Here is a 25617-nt window from a genome sequence, read left to right as displayed (position 1 = left end):
AGTGGGAATTGAGAATTGTAATTAAAGATCGACGAGGGCATGTCTGTTTCAGTATTGAAGAGGTGTCAGCAGTCTTTACTGAGATTTTAATTTTATTAACGGTTTAGATGGGGTGCAGAGCCAACGGTCTTTTCTTGGGTAACTGTAGCGAATACCAGAGTACCTTAGGGGAGATATGAGAGATGTTTTTAAACAAATGATTACTACAGTAATGTGGCCATGTGGTGGACAGTGATCCAATCGGAATATTCAAAATAGTCTTAGATAGTAAAGATAAGTAGAGATAACTGTTATAGGTGTGCAGGGTGGAAGAATTAGTTTGTTGTAATGGGTTTACATAAGTCGGAATATCATCCCTTCATTTTTATCGCTTTCACCCACACTGACACAGGTGACGAACCTTCCATGACATCCTCCCTTTCTGGGACTCTGAGATTATACTTTTTTTGGCAGTGCCATTTCGCCTTCTTTTACCTTCCACTTTCTTTTTGAAGTTATTCTTGAGGACACACTTGTAACATCGTGTGCATGTTTGGTCGCCAATGGATGTTATACAGTGATAATGGGTACAGAGTTGTTTAAGCAGTTGTTAGGATTTGGACTGTTGAGGTATCTTCAGAGGCTAGAAAATGGGCCAGATTACCTTGCAACTCAGGAGGTTTAGAGGGCCTGAGGTCTGCAAAATCACGAAGGACATTGAAGACGGTGTTTGAGGGTGGAAAGGCAGGCGATAGAGAAGAGAAATGCTCTATACGAAGATGGAGGGGAGATGATAGAAAAAAAGCATAATAGAGTTTTTACAGGAATACGTAGAGGTGCCAACTAGAAAAGGGCAGTGTTGGATCTACTGTTGGGGAATGAGATAGATCAGGTGACGGAGGTAGGTGCTGGGGAGCACTTCGTGTCCAGTGATTATAGTGCCATAAGCTTCAATGTAATTATGGAAAGCGATAGGTCAGAGCCTTGGGTTGAGGTTTTCGAGTTAGGAAAAGCTAGATTTGAGGAGTGGGTTTGGACAGTTTGTTTTATGTGCAGGATTTAGTAGAGAAATTTAGGTATTTTATAGGTGAGATTTTAGGGTACAAAATCTTTGTTCCTGTTAGATTAAAAGGCCGAGTCAAAGGTTTGAGAGAACCATGGTTTTCAAGGGATACAAATATATTAATAACAAAAGGAGAATGAGGGATAAAATTTTTCTCTTAGAGAATCAGAGTTGACAACTGTGTGTGGAGCCAAAAGTGATGGGAGAGATCTTGAACAATTTATTTCCTTCGTTATGCACTAAGGGGAAGTAAATTGAATTGTGCGGGTAAAGGAAGCAAAGAAGGTAATTATGGAAACTATAGTGATTATGAAAGAGGAAGAACTGTAGCTTTTGAAGCATATTGGGGAAAGTTTAAATTAGTTTGGCAGGGGGTGGGAATCAGAATGAGAGTACGGAGGATAGGGAGAAAGAACACCTAGAATGGAAGGAATGGAGGGAGCAGAACATAAAAATAAATGAAGGGAAGAAGGTAGAGGTAGTTGGTTAAAAAAAGGAGTGTATGTGGAGGACAGTCTCTCAAGTGCACATGTTTTAATGCAAGGAACATTGTAAATAAGGAGGATGTTTAAGGCATGAATGTTCACATGGAAATATGATATTGTGGCCATCAGTGAAACTTGGTTGCAAGAAGGGCAAGTTTGGCAGTTAAATATTCCAGGATTCGGTTGTTTTTGGCATGATAGAACAGGGGGAACAAAAGGTGAAGGAGTTGGATTGCTTATTAGAGAGAACATTACAGCAGAGCTGTGGCAGGATGGTTTGGTGGGATCGTCCAGGGAAGCTATTTGTGTAGAATTGAGGAATGGCAGAGGCATCAATACATTAATGGGAGTGTATTATAGACCACCAAATGGGCTGAGGGAATTAGAGGAGCAAATTTGTAGGAGATTGCATTTATGTGCAATAAACATATAATGGTAGTTGTGGAAGATATCAACTTTTCGAACATTAACTGGGGCGCCAATTCAGCAAGGGGGCTGGATGGGGTAGAGTTTGTTCAGTGTGTTCAGGAAATGTTTCATTATCAATACATATACGAACTGACTCGAGGGAGGGGGCAGCATTGGATCTCCTATTAAGGAACCAGATAGGTCAGGGGTCAGAGGTTTGTATTGGGGGACACTTTGGGCTAATAATAGAGGTGGGGCAAAGGTTGAGATTCTGGATTGGAAGAAAACAAATTTCGAGGGGATGAGAAAAGATTTGGAGAGTGAGGAATGGGAGAAGATATTTTCAGGGAAGAATGTAGCAGATAAATGGAGGATATTCAAAGGAGAGGTTCTGAGAGAACAGAGTTGATATGTCCCCGTGAGGATTAAAGGAAAAGTTAGAAACTCTAGGGAGCCTGGGGTTTCAAAACATATTGGGAACCTGACTCGGAGGAATAAGGATGTGAATAACAGGTATAAACAGCAGGGAATGGATGAACTGCTTGAGGAATTTAAGGAATCCTGAAGCTGCTTTGGCAGGCAAAGTAAAAATAAATCCAATGGGTTTCTACAGTTAAATTAAAAGTAAAAGAATAGCGAGGGATAATATTGGATCCTTTGAAGATCGAGGGTAAGCTCCCTGAGAAGCCAGAAGAGATGGGTGAAATTTTAAACGATATTTTTCTTCCGTTTTCACTAAGGAAAAGAATATTGCGCCAGATTAAGTGATGAAATATGGTAGAGAGCTGCTGGATAATATAAGGATTAATGAGGACTTAGTGTTGGCTATATTGAAAAGATCAAGATGGATTAATCTCTAGGTCTTGACAATATATTCCCTCGGACCCTAAGGGGGGTTAGTGAACAAATAGTGAGGGCATTGACAGAAATATTTAAAATGTCACTCGCCACGGGGGAAGTGCCGGAGGACTAGAGGGTGGCTCATGTTGTTGTGCTGTTCAAAAAAGGATCCAAAGGTAAATCTGGTAATTATAGCCCTGTAAGTCTGACGTCAGTGGTGGGTAAATTAATGGAAAGTTTTCTTAGAGATGGTATATACAAGTATTTGGAAAAATGGAGATTGATTCGGAGTAGTCAGCATGGTTTTGTATGTGGTAAATCATGTGTAACAAATTATAAGAGTTTTTCGAGGAGGTTACTAAAAAGGATGATGAGGGGAGGGCAGTGGATGTTGTCTATTTGGACTTCGTAAGGCTTTTGATGAGCTTCCCCATAAGAGGTTAGTAAGGAAGGTGGTATAATTAGATATTAATGGATTCAGCAGTGGTTGGATGGGAGATGCCAGAAAGTAGTGGGGGAAAATTGTTTGTCAAATTAGAAGCCGGTGATGAGTGGAGTGCCTCAAGAATCGGTACTGCTGTATGTCATATATATTAATGATCTAGAAGATAGAGTTGTAAATTGGATTAATAAATTTGCAGATGATACATCGTTTGGCAATGTTGTGGACAGTGAGGAAGATTATTAAAGCTTACAGGGTGATATAGGTCAGTTAGAATAGAAGGCTGGAAGATGGCAGATGGAGTTTAATACTGATAAATGTGAGGTGCTACATTTTGGTAGGACTCATCAAAATAGAACATACACGTTAAATGGTAGACAATTGAACAGTGCAGTGGAACAAAGGAATTTAGGAGTCACAGTACATAATAATCTGAAAGTAGAATAACACGTGGATAAGGTGGTGAAGATGGCATTTAGTATATTGGCTTTCATAAATCAGAGTATAGAATACAGGAGTTTGGATGTTTTGTTGAAATTGTATAAGGCAATGGTGAGGACAAATTTGGAATATTGTGTCCATTTTGGTTGCCGAATTACAGGAAAAATATAAACAGAAGAGAGATATTGCAGAGAAGGTTTATGAGAATGTAGCTGGGGTTTCAATGTTTGAGTTACAGGGAAAGATTGAGCAGGCTGGGACTTTATTCCCTGGAGCATAGAAGGTTGAGGCGTGATTTGACTGAGGTATTCAAAATTATAAGAGGGACGGATAGAGCCAATGTGGACAGGGAGATTCAAACAAGAGGGCTTGGATTAAGAGTATAAAAGGGGAAACGTTTAATGGAAACAGAAGGGGAATTTCTTCACACAGAGGGTAGAGAGGGTATGGAATGAACTTCTGGCAGGGGTGGTAGAAGCGAGATCGATGTTAATATTCAAGGAAAGGTTGGATAGGTATATGAACGGGAGAGGTGTGGAGTGTTATGGGCCAAATGCAGGTCAGTGGGGCTGGGTGGGAGAAGGCGTTCATCATGGACTAGTAAGACCAAACTGGTCTGTTTCTGTGCTGTAAATGGTTGTGTGATTATATTAAGGTGCGTACGTATCAAGGTCCCGACGTAATTTTCCACAGGACCTTGAAAGAAGTTAGTGAGAAAATAGCAGAGACATTTTTCAAATGTCATTAGAGATGGGTAGAGTTCAGTGGCGTATTGCACATTTGGTTCATTTGTTTAAAAAGCGTTTGAGGAGCAAGCCTAGCCATTATCAGCCTGTACGTTTGACGTCTGTGGTAGGTAAATTAATGGAAAGCATTTTTAGAGATAGTATATATAAGTAGCTGGAGAGACAGGGTCAGCTCAGGAACACTCAACATGGATTTGTGCATGGAAGGTCATGTTTGACCAAACTTATTGAATTTTTTGACGAGGTGACGAGGAATGTTGATGAGGGTAGAGTAGTGGATGTTGTCTAAGTAGACTTCAGTAAGGGCTTTGATTAAGTTCCGCATGGATGGTTAGTTAGGAAGGTTCAGTCATTCATATTAATTTTGAGATAGTCAAATGGATTCAACAGGGGCAGGAAGGGAGATGCCAGAGTGTCATTATAGATAATGGTTTCTCAGGCTGGAGGCCAGTGACAAACGGTATGCCTCAGGGATCTGTATTGGGTCCATTGCTGTTTGTCAAATATGTTAATAATTTGGATGGGGTGGTAAACTGGGTTAATAAATATGTATATTGTAGTGGGCACAAACCACCACTGTCAGTTCACAGACTTACTTGACACATCGCGGGCTAGCAGTGCTGGGCACCAAAGTATAGTGAGTGGATTAATTGAAGCTCCTGCCTAAAATCGCAGGGTGCTAATGGCTCATACCTTTAACCTGCTGGCCCTGTTGACCAGCAGCTGTTCACTAACGAGCTCATAAACAGGCCGGTAATAAAAGATGGTTTTGTGTCTGCAATAAACCAGTCTTGAGTTGACTACGTTTGTGTGTGTTTGCCTTTATTTAGTAGCAACCACCGTAGTAGCTGCTACAAGATTATATTAAATAGTTGACATTATGGATAATGAATAAGGTTTTCAAAGATTGGACTGCTTAGAAGAGTGGACTGAAAGATGGCAGATGGAATTTAATGCTGATGTGTGAAGTGCTTCATTTTGGAAGGAATAATCAGGACATTCATAGTATATGAGAGGGTATTGAGGAATGCGATGGAGCTGAAATAGTTAGGAATAGTGGTGCCATGTGAATAGGGTGGTGAAGAAGGCTTTTAGCATACAGGTCTTCATAAATACATAAATACAGCATAGAATACAGGAGCTGGGAAGTGATGTTGAGACTGTTCAAGGCATTGGTGAGGCCAAATTTAGTGTACTGTGTGCAGTTCTGGTCACTGAATCATAGGCAGGATATCAACAAAGTATGGAAGAGTGCAGAGTGGATTTATGAAAATGTTACCTGGGTTTCAGCAACTGGATTATAAATAAAGTTTGAGCAAATTAGGTCTTTATTCTTTGGAGTGTAGAAAATTGAGAGGGGTGTTACGAGCCCAAAGGACCCCAAAACCCAGCAGCAATAGACATTCACCAAGACAAGTATTTACTTAAACAAAAGTTGTTTTTAATTATCTTTAAACATGAAAACAAAATCAAACTTTAACATCTCTATACTTAACTAACCCAAATTAACCCCTTTCTAATTGTAAGCGCATGTGTATGTAATGTGTGTGTAAATTTAAGAAAAGTTCTTTGGTTCACAGTTCAATCTCACTTTTCCTTCTTCCAAGTTATCTGGTTGCAGGCAACTACCATACTGTGCACATAATTTAACATGTATAAAGTTCACCAGACTTGCTGCTTGAAAGGTAAATGTTTACCACTCAAGAAGGTTCTTGTAGGGTTTGCAGAAAGAGATTTATTGTTCCAGGATTTTCACAACTGAGGTACCACCATTAGTCACCTCAGTGTCTCGCTGATGAATCTTTCCCCATCAGGGTTCTCCAGATGGTAACCTCTTTTTTTCAGGCTAACACAGAGTTCCTTTCTGTTTTGCTTATTCCAAGAGAAACATCAGACAGATAGCACTTCCAGCCACCTGCCTCTCTGGAACTTTCTGTTTCCCACCAGCTTTTCCTGGCTTGTTTCAGCTGTGACTGTTCAGTCTCTTACAGTGTCACACACACTAGCTGAGAGGGCTTCTCTCTCTCTCTCTCTCTCTCTCTCTCTCTCTCTCTTCTCTCTCTCTCGAACTGCCAACTGCCAGGAAGCCAATGTGACTCTCTCACTTGCAAAGACCCCCACCTTCTTCAGCAAACCACAGAAATTCTCTTCTCTTGGTCAAGCTGTTGTCTTTTAAACAGCCAGTTTGTCACCTCCAAGACAATGGTCTATTTTTTTCATGACGTCATTTCAATTTGCACGTACTTGTGAAATGTGCATAGCATTTTCCATAGATCCTGCAATGTTCCTAAATATGAATTCTTCAGTATTGCAAGTAAGACCTGTTTTGAAATGTGTATGAACCCACTAATCTTACCAAATTCCTCCTAATATTTATCCATTACAGGGGATTTGATAGAGGTGTTTAAGATTATGAAAGGGATAGATAAACTTGATGTGGATCGGCTTTTTCCATTGAGAGATTGAAACAAGAAGTCATGGGGGGACCTTCTTTACTCAGAGAGTGGTGGCTGTGTGGTATGCGCTTCTGGTAGAAGTAGTGGCGGCAGTGTCAATTTTCTCATTTAAGGAAATGTTGGACAGGTATATGGATGGGAAGGGAATGGAGGGTAATGAGCAGGGTGCAGAAAGGTGGAACAACAGGAGAGTACTTAGTTCGGTGCCGACCAGAATTGCTAAAATTGCCTGTTTCTGTGCTATAGTTGTTATATGGTTAAAACGTCAATGGTGACAATCATCCCTCTCGAGCCGGAGGATATAAGACACTATAAAATCAAGTGGAGAGGACTTGGAATTGACACGAGGGAACAATTCTTCACTCAGAGGGCGATGGGCATATGGGATATTGATAGAGGATTGGACAGGTATTTATCCATTGCGGGCGTGGGATTAAAGTAAGGGTGGACAATATTGGGAACAGATGAGGTGGAACTGTAGAATTCTTTTCATGGTGTCGGTTTCTTTGGCATTCGTTGTCATAAAAGCTGCCACTGGCTTCATACTGGAGTCCGTTTAATCCTGTACTGGAGCGAAGTAACGGACGACCAGGTGTTTGCATCCGGCGGAGGAGCGCGGAAATACCGGGTCTGCTCTTTCGCTCTTGCTTAGGAGAGGCGGTTCTTATCTACACCTTGCCTTTCAGATCTCTTACTGGCTGAACTGGAACATTCATCGGTGAAAGATGGAGAAACCGCCATGGATCCCTCCACTCTCTCCGGGTTTGACTTCCTGACAGAATTTGTGAAGGGAGCCTCTTCACTACCAGTGGGGGAAAGCACCGGCGAGCCCAAACCACTTCCCTCTGGGGTCGATCAAACTGCATCAACTTCCCGCGTTCAGGTGAGAACCGTTTAATTATTATCACGTGGGGAAGGGAGGTGAACAGCGGTAAACTGGTTATACTGCAAAAAAAAAGATAAAGCAGAAAATGTTCTGAAGGCGCAATTGGAAAAAATGTGGACAGGGCGAAGGGAAATCCAAAGAGACAGCAAGATATCTACATTTGAATACATGGGAAGAGAAATGGGAGATAGAGTTTATTTCAGTGAAGTGCGTTTAAGGAATTGGTGAGAGTGGAACGGCATTATTCGGCTAGAGACTTGTCACCAGTGTTGATCCACAGGGATCGGTGTTTGCGTTTTCCTTCTATCTGTATGTCTGTATATTTATCTATATGTTTACCCCTACCCCCCCCCCCACACACACACACACATATGCACATGAACATGCATAGACTTGTATACAGATGACCTTCATGAAAAGAATGAGGCGATGGTTCAATAATTTTGAATACTATTTAGAGATTTATGGAGCAATGATAAGGTATATGTTTATTAAAGGATACAAAATGACATACATTATTTACAGAATGACAGATGTAGTTATAATAATAGAATTACAGAATATGGCAGCTCAGAAGCAGACACTTCGGGGCTTCCTGTCTGAGCCTAATTGTTTTGGTACCTAGTCCCACTGACCTGCAACCAATTTTATCCCTCCAAATTCCTCACACCCAAACTCACACAACTCCCTGAGTGAATAGGTTCCATCGAAAGTTCTGCTTAAAGTTTTCCCGTTGGATGGTACCTCATCCAACCTCAGTTGAGGAAGCCTACTTTCATTCAGTATATCTACACCGCTCATGGATTTTTATACCTCTATCAAAACTCCGTTCATTCTTCTATGGACCAGCGAATAAAGTCTAAACCCGTCCTAGTAAATCTTCTCTGCACCCTTTAAATCTTTCTGGAACTTTTTCTGACCTTATATGACCAAACCTGCAAATAATAGCCCAAATATGGCCTCAGTAATATCAAATACAATGTTTTCAAATCATCCCAACTCCTATACTCAGTACTTTTATTCATGACGACCAATGTGGAGCTTCTGATCCTCTCTTCTTTATTGAATATTTATTGCTGTTTTGAATCCTGCGAGGGCAATGGACTGCTTGAGTCAGATATTGAATATGTCTGATAGATGGTCCTTTTTGCTCCTAAACATCCAATCTGATACGTTACCTGGTGCTGATGCTTTGTATGGGCTCACCCTGGATAGGATCATCTTCACTTAATCCGCGGCTACATAGGACGCTTATTCCTCAGGGAAGGGGAATTTCTTTAGCATCCTGTTTTTTTTCTGCATCGAATAGAAAATATTCAGCCTACTGGAAAGTTTGGCGTCATTATCACTGACCCACAAGGTTGACGTGGCCGGGATTTGATTTCAATATTTTAGTTTTGATTTTCCAAATACTCATGCAAATCCAACAAACAAAACATAACATTGCCTTTCCACGTAATAAGATTTCTTCTTCTTTTTTCTTTGGCTTGGCTTCGCGGACGAAGATTTATGGAGGGGGTAAGAAGTCCACGTCAGCTGCAGGCTCGTTTGTGGCTGACAAGTCCAATGCGGGACAGGCAGACACGATTGCAGCGGTTGCAAGGGAAAATTGGTTGGTTGGGGTTGGGTGTTGGGTTTTTCCTCCTTTGCCTTTTGTCAGTGAGGTGGGCTCTGCGGTCTTCTTCAAAGGAGGTTGCTGCCCGCCAAATTGTGAGGCGCCAAGATGCACGGTTTGAGGCGTTATCAGCCCACTGGCGGTGGTCAATGTGGCAGGCACCAAGAGATTTCTTTAGGCAGTCCTTGTACCTTTTCTTTGGTGCACCTCTGTCACGGTGGCCAGTGGAGAGCTCGCCATATAACACGATCTTGGGAAGGGATGGTCCTCCATTCTGGAGACGTGTCCTTATTTTCCCATCCTTACACCCTCCCTTCCCTTTCCCTTAAATTATATAAAAAACAAAATTCAGATATACAAAGACAACGATCCTCGAGGCTAAAAAATGACCTCGGATGTGAAATAAAAACAGGTAGGAGCAAAAACACACGTGGTCTGCGCCGCATTCCCAGTTTCATTCTCTACCTGCTGGGATCGATTGTTTCTTTTCTATTATTCCTAGGGGGCGGGGGCGTGTGTGGGTAGGGCGAAGTGGGTGTAAATTATATCGGTGTACCTATGTGCTTCACATATCGTGGTCACACTTCAACGAATGCTCCGTATCGCTTCCGTAAATTGTACGCGACTTTCTCCAGGGCAATGGAACTTTGTATTTCCATATTCCATCGTGCGATATTTTGTTGGGAGTCAGACTTCCACGTAACCGCTACACACTTCATGACTACTGATAAGGCGACCTTCACAAATTGAATTTGGTGTTTCAACAGTCTAAACTGTAATTCCCCTCTGTCCCCTAGTCGGTACAACTCCCGATCGTGCGGAATATCCATCTTTGTAATTTTTTCAGATTGTCCCCTCGGTCTTCCCAGAAACATCTCACCCTTCTACACAGCCAGGTGACGTGGACAAAGGTTCATACCTCTACACTGCACCTAAAGCACATTTCAGAAATTTCTGTTTTATTTTCTGACATGGCCATGATATATTTTAAATCGTGCCACATTAGCCTCGTGTCAACAGTATCACACAGTTTTCAGTGGATCTTGCTGTTCTTCGTACCATCCTATCGCCTGATCCGAAAGCAGCGTCCCAAACATCTTGAAGAGCACCGTCCTCCGCCTCTACCCATGGATTCTAGTTCGCCCTGGCTGTGTAGAGTTCGGTCACCATGACATCTTGTATAAAATTGCCCACGTAGCTGGTCTTCCTGCTTATATACACATTTATGTTGATGTGGTCCCTGAATCTCCAATCCCTAACAATGGTGCCTTACAGCGACGATTCCTTGTGTACAGCTCCGACGGGAATCATCACATATTCCGTCCAGAATTATTACAACGCGAATCCAAAGCCACAGAATCCATCTTTCCCGTAACTGACGCTGTCCTGAAGACGTTGGTAGATCTTCATTGTCAGGTGTGGTAGACTCTGAGAGATTGTGGGAGATTCAAACAGCCGATGCACGGCCCATTTAAAGAAAACACGACACGGATAGACTGAGTGGATTATATTAAAATGTCAGGCCCTGACGGCTTCGCTTCCTACCCCCGTTCCTGGACAACAGACAAGCTCTGGAAAATAAACTGGATGAACTCATAGCCAAGCTTACAGCAGCAGATGGATATCAGATATTGATATGTAATATGCTTCAGCGTGGCATCAAGAGGGGCAGCGACTGATCAGGGACACCCAACATTGGTTTTTGCGGGGAAGGTCATGTTTAACAATTCTTGTTGAATTTTTCGAGGAGTTGACTTGGAAGGTTGATGAGCACAGGTCTGTAGATGTAGTTTACATGGATTTCAGTAAGGCCTCCGATAAAGTTCCACATGGAAGGTTGGTAAGGAAGGTTCAGGCGCTCGTAAAGTGAGATATCTGAGATAGTCAGATGCGTTCAAAGCTGGCGAGATGGTAGATGCCAGAGAATCATGGTGGATAACTGGCTGTCAGGGTGGAGACTAGTGACGAGCGGGGTGCATCAGGGCTCAGTGTTTGGTCCCTTGTTATTTGTATTTACAAAAATGATTTGGATGATGGAGTCATAAATTGGGTTAGTAAGTATGTAGACAGTACAAAAATAGGAGGAGGATGATTTTCAGGGACTGCTGAAGGATTTGGACTGCTAAGAGAAGGCTGAAAGATGGCAGATGGAATTTAGTACTGATAAGTGCTTAATTCTTGGAAGAATAATCAAAACAGGACATATGCAGTGAATGGGAGGGCATTGAGGAATACAAAGATCTTGGAACAACTGTTCTCTGTACTTTGAAAGTGGATTCTCATGTGAATAAAGTGGTAAAGAAGGCTTTTGGTATGATGGTCTTTATAAATCATAGCTGCGAGGTGATGTTGTGGCTGTTCAAGGCATTGGTGAAGCCAAGTTTGGAATACTGTGTGCAGTTCAGGTCCCCGAATTATAGGAAGGATATCAATCAGGAAGACTGGGTGCAGATAAGATGTACTAAAATGTTGCCTGGATTGCAGTATCTCGAAAGATTGAGTAGACTGGGTCTTTATTCATTTGAGCATAGAAGGTTGAGGGGAGATTTGATAGAAGTATTTAAAATTATGAGGGGGATAGATCGAGTAGATGTGAATAAGCTCTTTCTCTTGAGGGTAGGTGAGATTGGAACGAGGGGTCATAAGTTAAGGTTAGGAGGCAAAAGTAATATGAGAGTGGGCTTCAGTCAGAGAGTGATGGCGAAGTGGAATGACCTTCCGGAAGAGGTGGTTGAAGCAGGGTTAATTTTGTAATTTGATAAGTGATAAGTGCATGGATGTGAGGGGATTGGAGCGTTATGGACAGGGAGCAGGTAGATGGGACTAGAGGATATCACTTAAATCGGAGTGGACTAGAGGGACCGAGATGGCCTGTTTCAGTACTGTAATTGTTATATGGTTGTATCGTTCATAAACCGGACACCAGCGTCTGGAAAAAAAATACATGGAAGGTAGCGTTTGCATCACTATAAATTCATCGTGCTGCACAAACGTGACCATTATGACCCACTCCAGTTCCACCGATCTGGAACATCTGGTGATCCAATGTCATCCATTCTATTTGCCGAGGGAGTTCACCACCATCACCCTGGTCACATTCGCCCAGGCTAATATCAGGCTAGCACCAGTGGGGCTGAGCACTGTATTAGCAGCCATGAAGCAGCATACTCTGATGACTTTCCGATCATCGTTGAAACGGGCCAACGTGTAGAAGTCTCTAACGAACTCTCACCAACACGTTACCTTCGAAAACAGAAGAGCCAACACACTTAACCACTGCTGCAACACATGAAGAACAAGCAATCCCACGACCGCTCTTCGGCAAGTCAGATCACCTACTTCTGGCTACAACCAGAGACCGAAGACTATAGCGGCAGTGGTGCATAAGGTGAAGACGGGGAATTTATGATCAGGGAAGGCGGGGAACCGCTTGCAGGACTACTTCTAATTCATATTCAATGGCACACCCGCAAACATGAATGAATGTGCTACGGCTGTCACGGGACTGTATCAAGAATTTCGTGGATAAGTGTGTTTGCACACATGTGCACACCGTGAGTCCCCCAACCAGAAGCCGTAGATGAAAGAAAATATTCGGAACAAGATGAGGGCGAGCTTGGTGGCGTTTAAGACTCCTTATACAGATCTCTGAACGAAGTCTAGGCACGACCTACGGAAGGTCATCCAAACAGCAAAGAGGGAGTATCGAGGGAAGCTGCATACTCGCCATCTGTGGCAGGCATTTCAGACCATTGCATCCAACAAACCGTGGCCGAATACCATTAATGGTTGTGCTGCCAGTTGAGCTGTATACATTTTATGCGCGATTTAAAAAGGGGAACTCAACGGTACCAAGGTAAATCACTCCATGAGCTGACGACCCTGTGAAATCAGTCTCCGAGGCCAAAAGCAGAACATCCTTCAAGGCGTCAGGTCATATGGCGTATCTGGCAGGGTTGCTATAATCTCTGCTTCACAACTAGCCAGAGTATTCATGGACATTTTTAATTTTTTAAAAAATTTTTTTCACACTGTGAACCATATCAACCAAAATACGTACAAAGGTTTCTCATTAAATATACACAGTGGCATTTTCTCCTTCCCCCCCCCCTACCTCCCCTTCCCATCTCCCTCCAAAACCAATAAATATTCAACATAAACAATACAATAAAACCATTAAACAATGTCATCACACAATGAAAAATAAGCAAGAAAAATGTGTCATCTACTTTTACACACTGGATCAAGTCATTTTAGGGAGTGGAGGTCCGAGGCAAGCCCTCTCTGTTATGTTCCATGTATGGTTCCTAAATTTGTTCAAATAATGTGACTTTATTTTTTTAATTATATGTTATTTTTTCCAATGGAGTACATTTATTCATTTCCATGTATCATGCTGCATTCTCAGGCTCTCTTCCATTTTCCAAGTAGACATTATACTTTTTTGCTACTGCTAAGGCTATATTTTTTTAAACTTTATTTATTCGTTCAAAATACAAATAGTAGATAACATATACAACAATTAACCATAAACATGAATGTTATTTTTATAGAAAAAAAGAAAAGAAAAGAAAAGACCCCCCCCCCCAATCAGCCAACCATCCTAAGAAGAGCCATAAAGAAAGAAAAAAAAATAAGGAAAGATTAAACATACATATTAAGATCTAATCAACGTAAATTAAAATGTAAATATTCTGAATATAACAACCACTTATTAATAAAAAAACTATAATTATCACGCAAAATATATGTAATTTTTTCCATTATTAAACAATATTTCATCTCGTTATGCCATCTATTAATATCAATCATATTTGTATCTTTCCACGTACTAGCAATACATTTTTTTTCGCTACAGATAATGCTAAATATACAAAAACAAGTTGAAATTTATCTAATCCCAAACCTTTCAGAGGTTGCAAACTGCCCAATAAAAATGCTGTCGGATCTAAAGGTATTTTAATCTTATACAGGTATTCTAAAAACAATTGAATTTTCTTCCAAAATATATATTATACATGACCAGACAGCATGAAAAAAATTTCCAACAGAATTACCACATCTAAAACACAAATCTGATTCATGAAAACCATACTTTGTTAGTTTTTCAGGTGTTAAGTATAACTGATGTAAAAATTATAATTAATCATTGCATAACATGCATTTATCAATGTAGTTACACTATCACAACAGATATCTAACCAATCATCCTCGGAAAAAATAAAACCAGTATCTGCTTCCCATTTACTTTTGTATTTATCCCAACCCTTTTTATCCATACCATCCTGTAATATTTGATACATAGATGAAATATAACCCTTCTCTGGTACCTTCATAAGAAACTTCTCAAATTTAGTGATTTCAGGTAAATCATATCTCTACCAAACATGTGTTTTACCAAAGACTGAATTTGATAATAAAGAAATGAAGAGTTCTTATCAATACCGTAACTGTCCCGCATCTGATTAAAAGATAAAAAATTGACCTTCTTTAAAACAATCTCCCAAATTTTCCACACCTTTAAATCTCCAATGTAATAAACTTCGATTGTGTATTGAAAAAGAAATAAGTTGATTATTATACAATGGAGTCAAAGCTGATAATTCACCCCTTGAGCCTATCATTTTCTTTTTCTTTATCCATAACTTCATTAATTTTTTTAAATATAGGCACATTATGTTGCTGTAACAAATTTATATTCCATCTAAACAAAAATTGATGTATTTCAAATTCAGAAATATTTGCCATCTCAATTTTGGCCCAACTAGGGGGACATTCCAAATCCATCAATAAACTAATAAATTTAAGTTGGGCTGCTTCATAATAATTTCTAAAATGTGGTAAACATAATCCCCCCTAACTCATATTTCCAAGTTAATTTATTCAAGGCTACTCTTGAAAATTTACCTCTCCATAAAACCTCCCTTACCATTTTATTCAAATCTCCAAAAAAAATATTATCAAGTAAATACAGAGAGATTGCAACAAATACTGCATATGTGGAAAAATATTCATCTTAATTGTATTTATCCAACCCAATAAATTAATAGGTAAATCTATCCATTTAATCAAATCAGTTTTAATTTTTTTTATTAACAGAACATAATTTAATTTATATAAAGATTGATAATTAACATTCAAAATAATACCAAAATATTTAATTCAATCAGTCCAATTCAAATTAATAATGTTCTTATAAACTGAGAATACTCTCCTTTACTTACCGGTAATATTTCACTTTTTTTCCCAATTAACTTTATATCCTGAAAGACATCCATATTGTATCAGGCACTCCTTCAAGAGCAAAAGTGATTGAGCTGGATTTGTTAAATACACCAATACATCATCACAAATAAATTAATTTTATACTCCTCATCTAAAACTTTCATACCTTGTATCTGTGTATTTTGTCTTATCAGCTGTGCGAAAGGTTCAATCACTAACACAAACAAAGTTGGTGATAAAGGACAACCTTGATGAGTTGAACGAGTCAATTTAAATAGTTCTGAAATCAACTCATTCATCAATACTCTAGCTACCTGTTTACTATATAAAGACTTAATCCAACCAATAATGAAAGAACCAAACTTAAATTTCTCCAGAACTTTAAACAAAAATTTCCACTCAACTCTATCAAATGCTTTTTCTGCATCTGAAGATATCACCATCGGGTGATCTAAAGATTTTCAAAATCTATTAATCAAACTAATCACATGCAGAATATTATCTGAGGAATATCTATTCTTTATAAAACCTGTCTGATCCATATGAATCAACTTAGGTAAAGGTTTAGCCAATCTATTCGCTAAAATTTTTGCTATAATTTTATAATCTACATTTAACAACGAAATTGGTCTATATGAAGATACTTTCAAAGGATCTCTGTCTTTTTGGATTACTGTAATTAAAGCACTAGAACAAGACTCAGGTAATTCATAGTGTTCTCCAACTTGACATACATCCCCAAACACTGTAGATAAATCATCATAAAAAATTTTATAAAATTCAATCAAAAATCCATCATCACCAGGTGATTTACCATTTCCAGCATAGCCATTTTAATTTCCGAATCAGTAAATGGTGCTTCCAACTCCTGTATATCTGCATCCTCTAATGTCGGTAAATTCAACTGTGATTAAAAAAAAGATCAATTGATCAATCGATCCAGTTTCTTGTTTTTCTTCAGATGTATATAACTTTTATAAAATGAACAAAATTCATCATTGATCTCACGAGGATTATAAGTGATAAGTATTCCGTCTAACAGCATTAATAGTCCTCGAAACCTGTTCTTTCTTTAATGTGCTTTCTCTCCTCATTCATAATACCATTGTTTAGTCCTATTAATCACACATTCAAATTGATAAGATTGCAAAGTATTATATTCCAGTTTTAACCTAGATAATTCTATTTTCTGATCTTCTGTAGCATCTTTCTGAAATTCCTTTTCAAATTCATCAATCTGTTTCTCTAATTCAAGGCTCTGATTTAATCGATTCTTTTTTTTTATTTTTGAAGTATAACTAATTATTTGTCCTCTCAAATAAGCTTTCATAGCATCCCATAATACAAATTTTCTTTGAACAGAATTAGAATTTTTTTTGAAAAAAAGTTAATTTGTTTTTTCAAAAAATCAATAAATTCTGTAATTTTTTAATAACATTTTATTAAACCTCTGATAGGCCACTTGAATTTTCTCAGAGTTTGGATATGTAAAGTATAACAAAGAATGATCTGAAATCACCCTACTTTTGTATTCTGCTTGCTGTATTTTCTGTTGTAAACATGCTGATACTAAAAAAAGTCAATCCTTGAAAACGATTCATATCTAGATGAATAAACGGAGATATCTTTCTCTGTCGGATTAAGACGTCTCCAAATATCTACTAAATTAAGATCTTTCATCAACGATTGAACCTGAACTGCCACTTTAGATTTCTTAACTTTCTTTGCAGATTTATCTAATAAAGATTCCAAAACACAATTAAAATCATCACCAACTATAACATTATCATTAGCCTGACCCAGATATAAAAATGCATCTGAAATAAATATTTCATCATCTACATTTAGGGCATAAATATTAATTAAAGACCAAAATTCACTAAAAATCTTACAATTCAATTTAAGAATACATCCTGCCTTTTCCATTTATTGTAATTCAAAAGATAATTTTTTCTGATATGGTCATATCTATTTTATTCACTTTCTCTTCTGTACTGTTTATTCTTCTTCTTAAATCACTAAATTCTTGTGCTTGCCATTCTTTAAATGAATCCATGTATTCTTTAATAAGAGAAAATATATCCATTTTCTTGCCTTTCCCTTCTTCTTCCATTTCACTGTACTCTTCCTCTTCCTCTTCTTCTTCCTCTGGGTTGGCCATCTGTTGTTTCTTTGTTTTCTTTTTCTTCTCTTCTTTCTTGTTTTCGTTGTCTTCTATGTTCGCCTCTTGCTGCTGCTGTTCTGTAGCTGTCATTGCCAGCTGTGGAGATCGACTCCCCAGCTGGTCGCCCCTCCCGTCGGTGTGTTTTTTTGCATGCACATAGCGCATGCGTGACTCCTCGCGCATGCGCAGTTGCGCACTTTTACTCGGCTCAGCGAGCCATTTTTGTAGTCCACTTTCTACCGACCTGAGGGAGCGGGCTTCTCTCTCCACTGCGGGCCTCTTCAAACAGGTAAGGCCTTCTCCTTCTTCCGTTGTCTTCTTTTCCTCTCTTCTTACCGTTGGTTTCGACTTTTCTTTTTTCGTCGCCATCTTCTTTCCACCTTTATATTCACTTTACTTTAATTTTTATTTTTGTGCCTTTGTGCTTTCCTTTATTTTTTTCAACTTTTCTGGAGAGGGCTGGAGTTCACCGTCCGGCCACTACTCCATCACGTGACTTCCGGTTGAAATGCTTCTTGATTAAAATCAATCCATTAAAATCAAAAGCCTTCCAAAATTGGGATCCACTTCTTGGGAACACACACCTTCTTCAAGAGAATGGGTAATTCCAGCGCTATCCTTCACTTGGTGAGTAGTAGACATTTTTTTTCAGCTACCACAGGCAGTCTTTGTGGTTTAGACACTAAGGAAGGTAAACCTGAAGCTGTAACAAGTTGTTTCGTCCCCAAATCTTCAACACTTCGAAAATGTAACTTCTTCTGCACTTGAGGTTTAATCTTTATACCATTAATGGCCATAACAGTTCCTTAATACTTTAAACTAAAATTTAAGAATTTTAAACTTGAAAACAAGGGGTTTAAAACGGGTACTTCAAAGTCTGGCCAGAGAGGTCGAGATCACACGTCTAGACTCTATGCTATCTTGCCACACCCCCCCCTGATAAGGCTATCTTTTATATTTTATATTTTATCATCTTTCCCCTCGTTCTCAGTTTGATACAATTGTTCATAAAATTCTTTAAAGTTCTCATTGATCTCCATTGGGTTATATGTAAATTGTTTGTCCTTTTTCCTTGATGCAAATACAATTATTTTTGCTTGTTCTGTTTTAAATGTGTTTTTCTCCCTGTTCATAATACTTTTGCTTTATTTTCATGATTTTCTTCTCCACCTTATACATTTGTAATGTTTTGTATTTTATTTTTTTTTGTCCACCAATTCTCTTCTTTTTGCTATATCATCCCTTGTTGCTAGTTCCTTTTCTGTACTTACTATCTCCCTTTCCAAATGTTCTATTTCCCAATTGTAGTTCTTTTTCATCTTAGTTACATAACTTATTGACTGTCCTCTAATGAAAGCTTCCATTGCAACCCATCATATAAATTTGTCTTTCACTGATTCCGTATTTATTTCAAAATATGTTTTAATTTGGCATTCAATAAACTCTCTATATTCCTGCCTTTTAAGTAGCATGAAGTTTAACCTCCATCTATATGTTCTTGGTGGGATTTGCTCCAGTTCTATTGCTAATAACAGGGGTGAATGATCAGATAATAATCTAGCTTTATATTCAGATTTCCTAACTCTCCCTTGAATATGGGCTGACAACAAAAACATATCAATCCTTGAGTATGTTTTATGCCTACTTGAATAATATGTGGATTCCTTCTCTCTTGGGTGATGCCTCCTCCATATATCCATAAGTTTCATTTCCTGCATTGTTTAAATATATATTTGGCCACTTTATTCTTTTTGCTTGTCTTTTGTCCAGTTTTATCCAATATTCAATCCAAATTAACGTTAAAATCCCCTCCTATCAATATATTTACTGGTGTATCTAAAATCTTCAAAATAAATCCTGCATAAACTTTTGATCCTCCTCATTAGGTGCATATATATTGAGAAAGTTCCAAAATTCTGAATATATCTGACACTTTTTCATTACGTACCTCCCTGCTGGATGTATTAGTTCCTCCTCCAATTTTGATTGGTACATTTTTATTAATTAATATAGCTACAGCTCTAGCTTTTGAATTATATGATGCTGCCACTCTGTGTCCTACCCAATCTCTCCTTAATTTGTTATGTTCCACTTCAGTTAGATGTGTTTCGTGCACAAATGCTATATCTATTTTTTTTCTTTTTTCAGTAAATTTAATAGCCTTTTCCTTTTAATTTGGTTATGTTTTCCATTAATATTTATGTTCAACGTGGCCATCTCATATCCTATTTACACCTCATTTCTGCTTCCTCACCACCACCATCCTTCTTTTCCCCATTTCCATCTCTCAGTTTTCACTTTTTAAACTTAATGTCACATTTAAAACATAAAATACTCCATCAACTCCCAGATCCAATATTACCTTATCCCCAAGTACCCCACCCCTCTCCTTTGCCCCTTATCCCTTGCCAGACAACCACAACTCCCCTTTCCATTTGGATTGCGATCCTGCTTGCAAGTGTCAACTGATTTCACAGTGACGGTTATTCTCTCCCCCCCAACACCCCCCCCAGAAAACACTTTTTAACACAAAACAAAATTCTCCCTTTTTCCCCTTCCTTCCTTCCTTCTCTTATCTTCTTTAGTTCTTTACATATACATTGTTTTTACATCTTTATTTTATCACTGTTCTTCATTCTTATTACATCTCCCCATCTCCCTTCTGTCCCCCATGTGTTCTGCAAATATTTGCACTTTCTCTGGATCCAAGAACAGTTTGTTTTGCTCCCTGGGGATAAAGAATTTAAAGCACAGCTGGATGTCTTAACATTAATTTATAACCTTTATTCCATAGCATCGATTTTGCTGTATTAAACTCCTTCCTCTTCAAGTTCAAAACTTATGTCTGGGTAAAAAAATATCTTGTGACCCTGGTATTCCAATGGTTTATTTTCTTCTCTAATTTTATTCCTTGCCCACACCAGTATATTTTCTCTTGTCATATATTTCACATATTTTACTTAAATGGATCTTGGTTTATGATGTATCTGTGGTCTTGGAGCTAGTGTTCTGTGTGCCCTTTCTATTTCCATTCCTTCCTGCATTTCTGTCATTCCCACGACTTTCGGGATCCATTCTTTTATAAATTCCTTCATATCTGTGCTTTCTTCATCTTCCTTTAGGGCCACTATTTTTATGTTGTTTCACCAACTATAATTTTTCAAAATATCAATTTTCTGAGCTAACAACTCTTGTGTCTCTTTAATTTTTTATCACTTTCTTCTAATTTTCCTCTGAAGTCGTTTACTTCCATTTCTACAGCCATTTCTCATTCTTCCACATTTTCTAATCTTTTCCCTATTTCTGTCATAACTAGTTCTAATCTTTGCATTTTATCTTCTGTTGTTTTCATTGCACTAAATTCTAATGACAACCATTCTTTTAATGCTCTCATTTTTACCAAAAAACTTTATCTATATTCTGTTCATCTGTTTTACCTTCTATCTCTCTGTGAAGATCTTGGTCTTCTTCTTCCTCTTCTTCTGTGTCTGTACCTGTGTTTGTGTCTTCTTCTTTTCTTCTTTGTATCTGTGTCTCTTCTGATTTTTCTGATCAGTAGCTTGTCTCATTTGGTCGGGTCTCTTCTTGCTGGGCCTTTTGCTGTTGGTCCTCTGCTTCTGAGCTGCTCACCCGTCGACTTTCTTTCTCACCTGGTACTTCACTCCCTCTCCTGCCACTTTCCTCATCTTCCAGCTGAGAGCCCTGGTGTCGGGCATCCCTCAGCTGGTCGCACAGTGATTGCCTGCTCCTTGGCTGAGCCCCCTTCTGTCGGTGTTTTCCTTCACCTTAGATTGTGTACTTTTGTTTGGCTCAGAGAGCCATTTTTGCAGTCCAGCGATTGGCACCAACCCCGGAGATTGGATGCTCGTCTCCACCATGACTCCCTGTTCCTTCATGTAGATAAGGGCTTTCTTTTCTGGCATATTTTGTTTTTTTCCCCGTTGTTTTTTACATTTTCCTTCCTAGGTGCCATTTTCTTTCTCTTCTTTGCAACTTTATCTTTTATTTCTTATATTTTGTATTTATTGAACTTTGTCTTTTCTTAACTTTTTTCTTCTTTTCTGGAGAGGGCTGGTTTTACACTACCTGCCACCTCTCCGTCACGTGACTCCTCCTTCATGGACATTTTTGATCTCTAATTCCTGCAGTCGGAGGTTCCTGCCTGCTTCAAAAAGGCATAAATCATGCTGGTGCCTAAAAAGAGCCGAGTCAATCTGCTTAAATGACCATCGTTCAGTTACACTCACATATATTGTGACCATTTCTCATATTATACTCTCCTGTCCCTATCCGAGGGTGACGTGTGGGATACCTTCAAGACAGTGAAAGGGAAAAGCCCCCGATCCGGGCGGAGTACCCCGCTGAGTATTAAAAACTTGTGCTGACCTTTGCGCCAATGATATGTTCAACATCTCGCTCAGACGGGGCGTGGAACCAATCTGTTTCAAACCGGCGCCAATAAGTGAGTGATAACCTGCCTACTTTCCTCGTGAGGCCTCCTTGTCGATGCATTCATAAAGATTGCTCTGCAAACTGTTAGACATTATGAACCATTTGGTGGACCATTCAGACCTGTTGCCGCACTGTGGGATATCAATGTGGCCACGCACAGGACACACAAAATTACAGTTCGGCAAGCACATTATGGACATCGGTCTTCACCCCATGGAGGACATATTTCTATGGTATCTTCACAAAGCAGTCTCTATCCTGGTGTACCCTTCCCACCCAGGCCATGCCCTCTTCACACTGCTACCATCAGGAAGGGTGTGCAGGAACCTGAAGACAAACAGCCAGCGGCAGAAAGATATCTTAGTCCTCTCGGCCATCAGTTTTCTGAATGGACAATGAACCACAATTTTTTTAATTTTTATATGCAATGTATTGCGATATTTGCTTGTTTCGCAAAGATACCGCAAAACAAAGAATTTTACGACGTTCATGAAAATAAATTATGATAAGGATTTTACCTTCAATCATGGTCTTGCTTCTGATCTCCTTGCAAACGTGTTTGGTGTGTCTCACCAGTAATCTTTTTACAGGCCTGTGAAGAATGTAAATGAGTGTCCGAAGTGAGGCGGGGGACATTTGTGTGCACTTAATATAACACATTCTCTCCTTTGTTCAGAAAATTTACATGATGTTGGAACCTTGACAGGACTTTTTTTTAAGATTAGCGACTATCGGTGTGCATTTATTGGGCTTCACAGACGGCCAAGTAAAGCTCTTGACAGAAGGAGGATCGTAAGCGGCTGTGACCAGGGTGGCTGTGAAATCCTTGCGTGATCAGGGTGGCTGCGAACTCCTTGCGTGAATTGAAAGTTCTGCACCTCAGCATTGTGTGAAGCATTTAATCCCGTTGATATCCTCAGTGCACTTTCTGATGCAGCCTGTAACTGAGATGACTCTTCCTCGATGTTTAGATGACCGTTATAGGTGGACGCCTTACTGAAACAGTTCCAGTCTGTGGTTTTAAAACGGTCCTGCAGTGCTGCTGTGACCCATCCACTCATGGCCACGTCTTGATCTACCAGCGGTCTGGATGCTGGGGTTAGCAGGATGGGTAAATGATACGAGTATTCATGGTGGGTCGTGGGGCAACCTTGTCCGCACCAGGGACGATGGTGTGCACCCAGTCCAGGATGTTATCTCCCATGGTAGCAAAGGTTCCATGCTTTTGAAACAACGGGACGTGTTTTCAGGTTGGCGTGGTTGAAGTCGGCGCCGACAGTGTGTGGCATCTGAGCATCGTAACGTAAATCCCATTCATTTCTTTATCATTAATAGACAAAGACGGACGGTAAATTGCGGTATCAGCATGGCCGAGAATTCTCTGGGCAGGAAAAAAAAAGTTCTGCATTTTATCATCAGGTTCTCTATCTCTGGTGAACAGCTCTTTACAAGAGAACTTTGTATACCAGTCCTCACTGATGAAAATGCACAGTCGCCCTGCTTCAGTCTTGCTAAAAGCAGCAGCGCCCCTGTTTGTCTTGAAGGAGATCAGGCCATCAGGCTACATCGCTAAGCCTGGCATAGAGTCTTAGTGCCACGTTTTTGCAATCACTATATCTCTGCAGCCCTGCAATTATTTTCGATTCAGATGCAGCTTCAGGTAATCCATTTCCTTCTCCAGCGATCTTACATTTGCGAGTAATTAGATTGGACCGCAGGTCTCAAGTGGTTAACTCTCAGACTAAACCCGAGGCTGACCTGCTTGCCACGCATCTATATTCTCGAACAACGCTTCTACGATATCCTTTGCGTCGCCAGCGGCCTTTCGCGTGTCTCCTATTGGCTACAGTCTGTGCTCCTGCTTTAGTAAGCTAAAACAGCTAAGTATTTTACCAATCTGATCTGCTAGTTTGAAAACCTGGTTCGTATTTCTCAGTGTCACCAATGGTTCACGATCATAGACAACAACGGTGAGTCCACCGTTCTAAGGACCCGAAGTGTCCACTACAACTTAGCGTGACTCAATGTTTTATCTGTTCTGGTCACCTCTTGTGTATTGTTCCAAGATCAAACCAGCAACCACAAAAAAGGTATATCACACAGGGGAAAAGATGAACAATTAGTTAATTAACAAAAATTCACCTTCAAACTTTAATTCAAAAACCCCCCTTTTATAACAATGCCCACTGGTTTCTCTGCAAATTTCTATAACAGTGTAAAACTAATAAATTCCCCAGCCTAAATATATCATATGTAATTAAAGTCTAAATTATATTTCCAACCAGCCCACAGAAAAATTTAGACACAAAACACACAAGAATCACAAAACTTCGATCTCAAAGTTCATAAACAAAATTCAGTTTGTTTGGCAAACTGAAGCCAAAAGATCTTTGAGAGAGAGAGAGAGAGAGAGAGAGAGAGGGGAAAAATGGCTTGGTCTGGATCCTTCTGGCTGCCTTTGGAATGTTCCTCCCTTTTAAAATGCCCAAAATTCTAAACTGTTTTCCAGACAATGACTCATGCTCTGGGCCTCCTTCCACTTCACAGCACCCCCAGAGGTGGTTTATCTTCCAAGTCCAGAAGTTTTTAGATAATGTTCTGCACATGCTCAATCCGTTTGCCACTCTCTCAGCTGTCCACCTTCACCTTGGCTCTCTATGCCAAACTATCACTTTTCAACACAGAACTCTGTAACAGTATCAATTGCAGAATATTGTTGGGTTACTCCCTTAAAATGGACATCTTACTGTATTTTTTCCCTTTTCTCTGTCTTCTGTACCAACAAATTGTTAAAAGTTGCACTTATGCCTATTGTTCTCTCTTGATTGTTGCCTATTTTCTTTCTCCACTGCTTTAATCTGCTCATCTCTTCTCCATCCATTTCCTCCTCCAGCTTTCCCTCTGTCTCTGTTTTCCCCTCCCCCTCCTCTCTCACATTCCTCTCCACCATTCCGGTCTTCTCTCTCAACCCCCGCTCCATCTGTCCGCCTGTCTAACTGTCTGTCTGTCTGTCTCTCTGTCTGTCTGTCTGTCTGTCTGTCTGTCTCTCTCTTTCTCTCTCTCTCCCCCTCACCAATTGACTAGTGGAACATTTTTTAATCATTACAAATATTTGGATTATGCTGACGCCATTTTAAAGATGTGAAACCATTAACCATACATTTCTGACTGCTTATCAAATATGTTATTAATATCTATATCCAGATGCAGTCTGTCTGCTCCAGCCTCATTGATTCCAACCAACTACCTGATGAAGGAACAGGGCCGAAGGATGACGCAGCCAGGTGAGATCCCAACATTTGAAAAAATGGCCATTCGTTGTTCAGCAAAACACTTTTTCCACTGATTTCTCAGGGGATATATGTCACAATGAAAGAATTCTTTGGATGTATGTTGCAAGTGAAGCGAACCCTAT

The 25617-nt window shown here is 39.6% G+C and overlaps 1 protein-coding gene across 3 annotated transcripts in view; it reads left to right on the top strand.

Annotated features, from left to right (window-relative positions):
- Positions 1-25617, top strand: part of LOC138736394 (paxillin-like) — a 66631-nt gene that overhangs the window by 11984 nt on the left and 29030 nt on the right. For all 3 annotated transcript variants that reach the window (XR_011340254.1, XM_069885865.1, XM_069885866.1), the window contains 2 exons: positions 7547-7743; positions 25407-25486. Coding sequence is in view for 2 of the 3 variants with exons in the window: in XM_069885865.1 (XP_069741966.1) it covers positions 7547-7743; positions 25407-25486 (277 nt within the window). In the remaining variant the exon portion in view is untranslated. The remainder of the gene's footprint in view (positions 1-7546; positions 7744-25406; positions 25487-25617) is intronic.

Source organism: Narcine bancroftii, chromosome 6, assembly GCF_036971445.1.
Source record: "Narcine bancroftii isolate sNarBan1 chromosome 6, sNarBan1.hap1, whole genome shotgun sequence".
In the NCBI taxonomy this organism is placed as follows: Eukaryota; Metazoa; Chordata; class Chondrichthyes; order Torpediniformes; family Narcinidae; genus Narcine; species Narcine bancroftii.
Note: the sequence above shows the minus strand (reverse complement) of the source record. Positions and strands in the feature narration are given on the sequence as shown.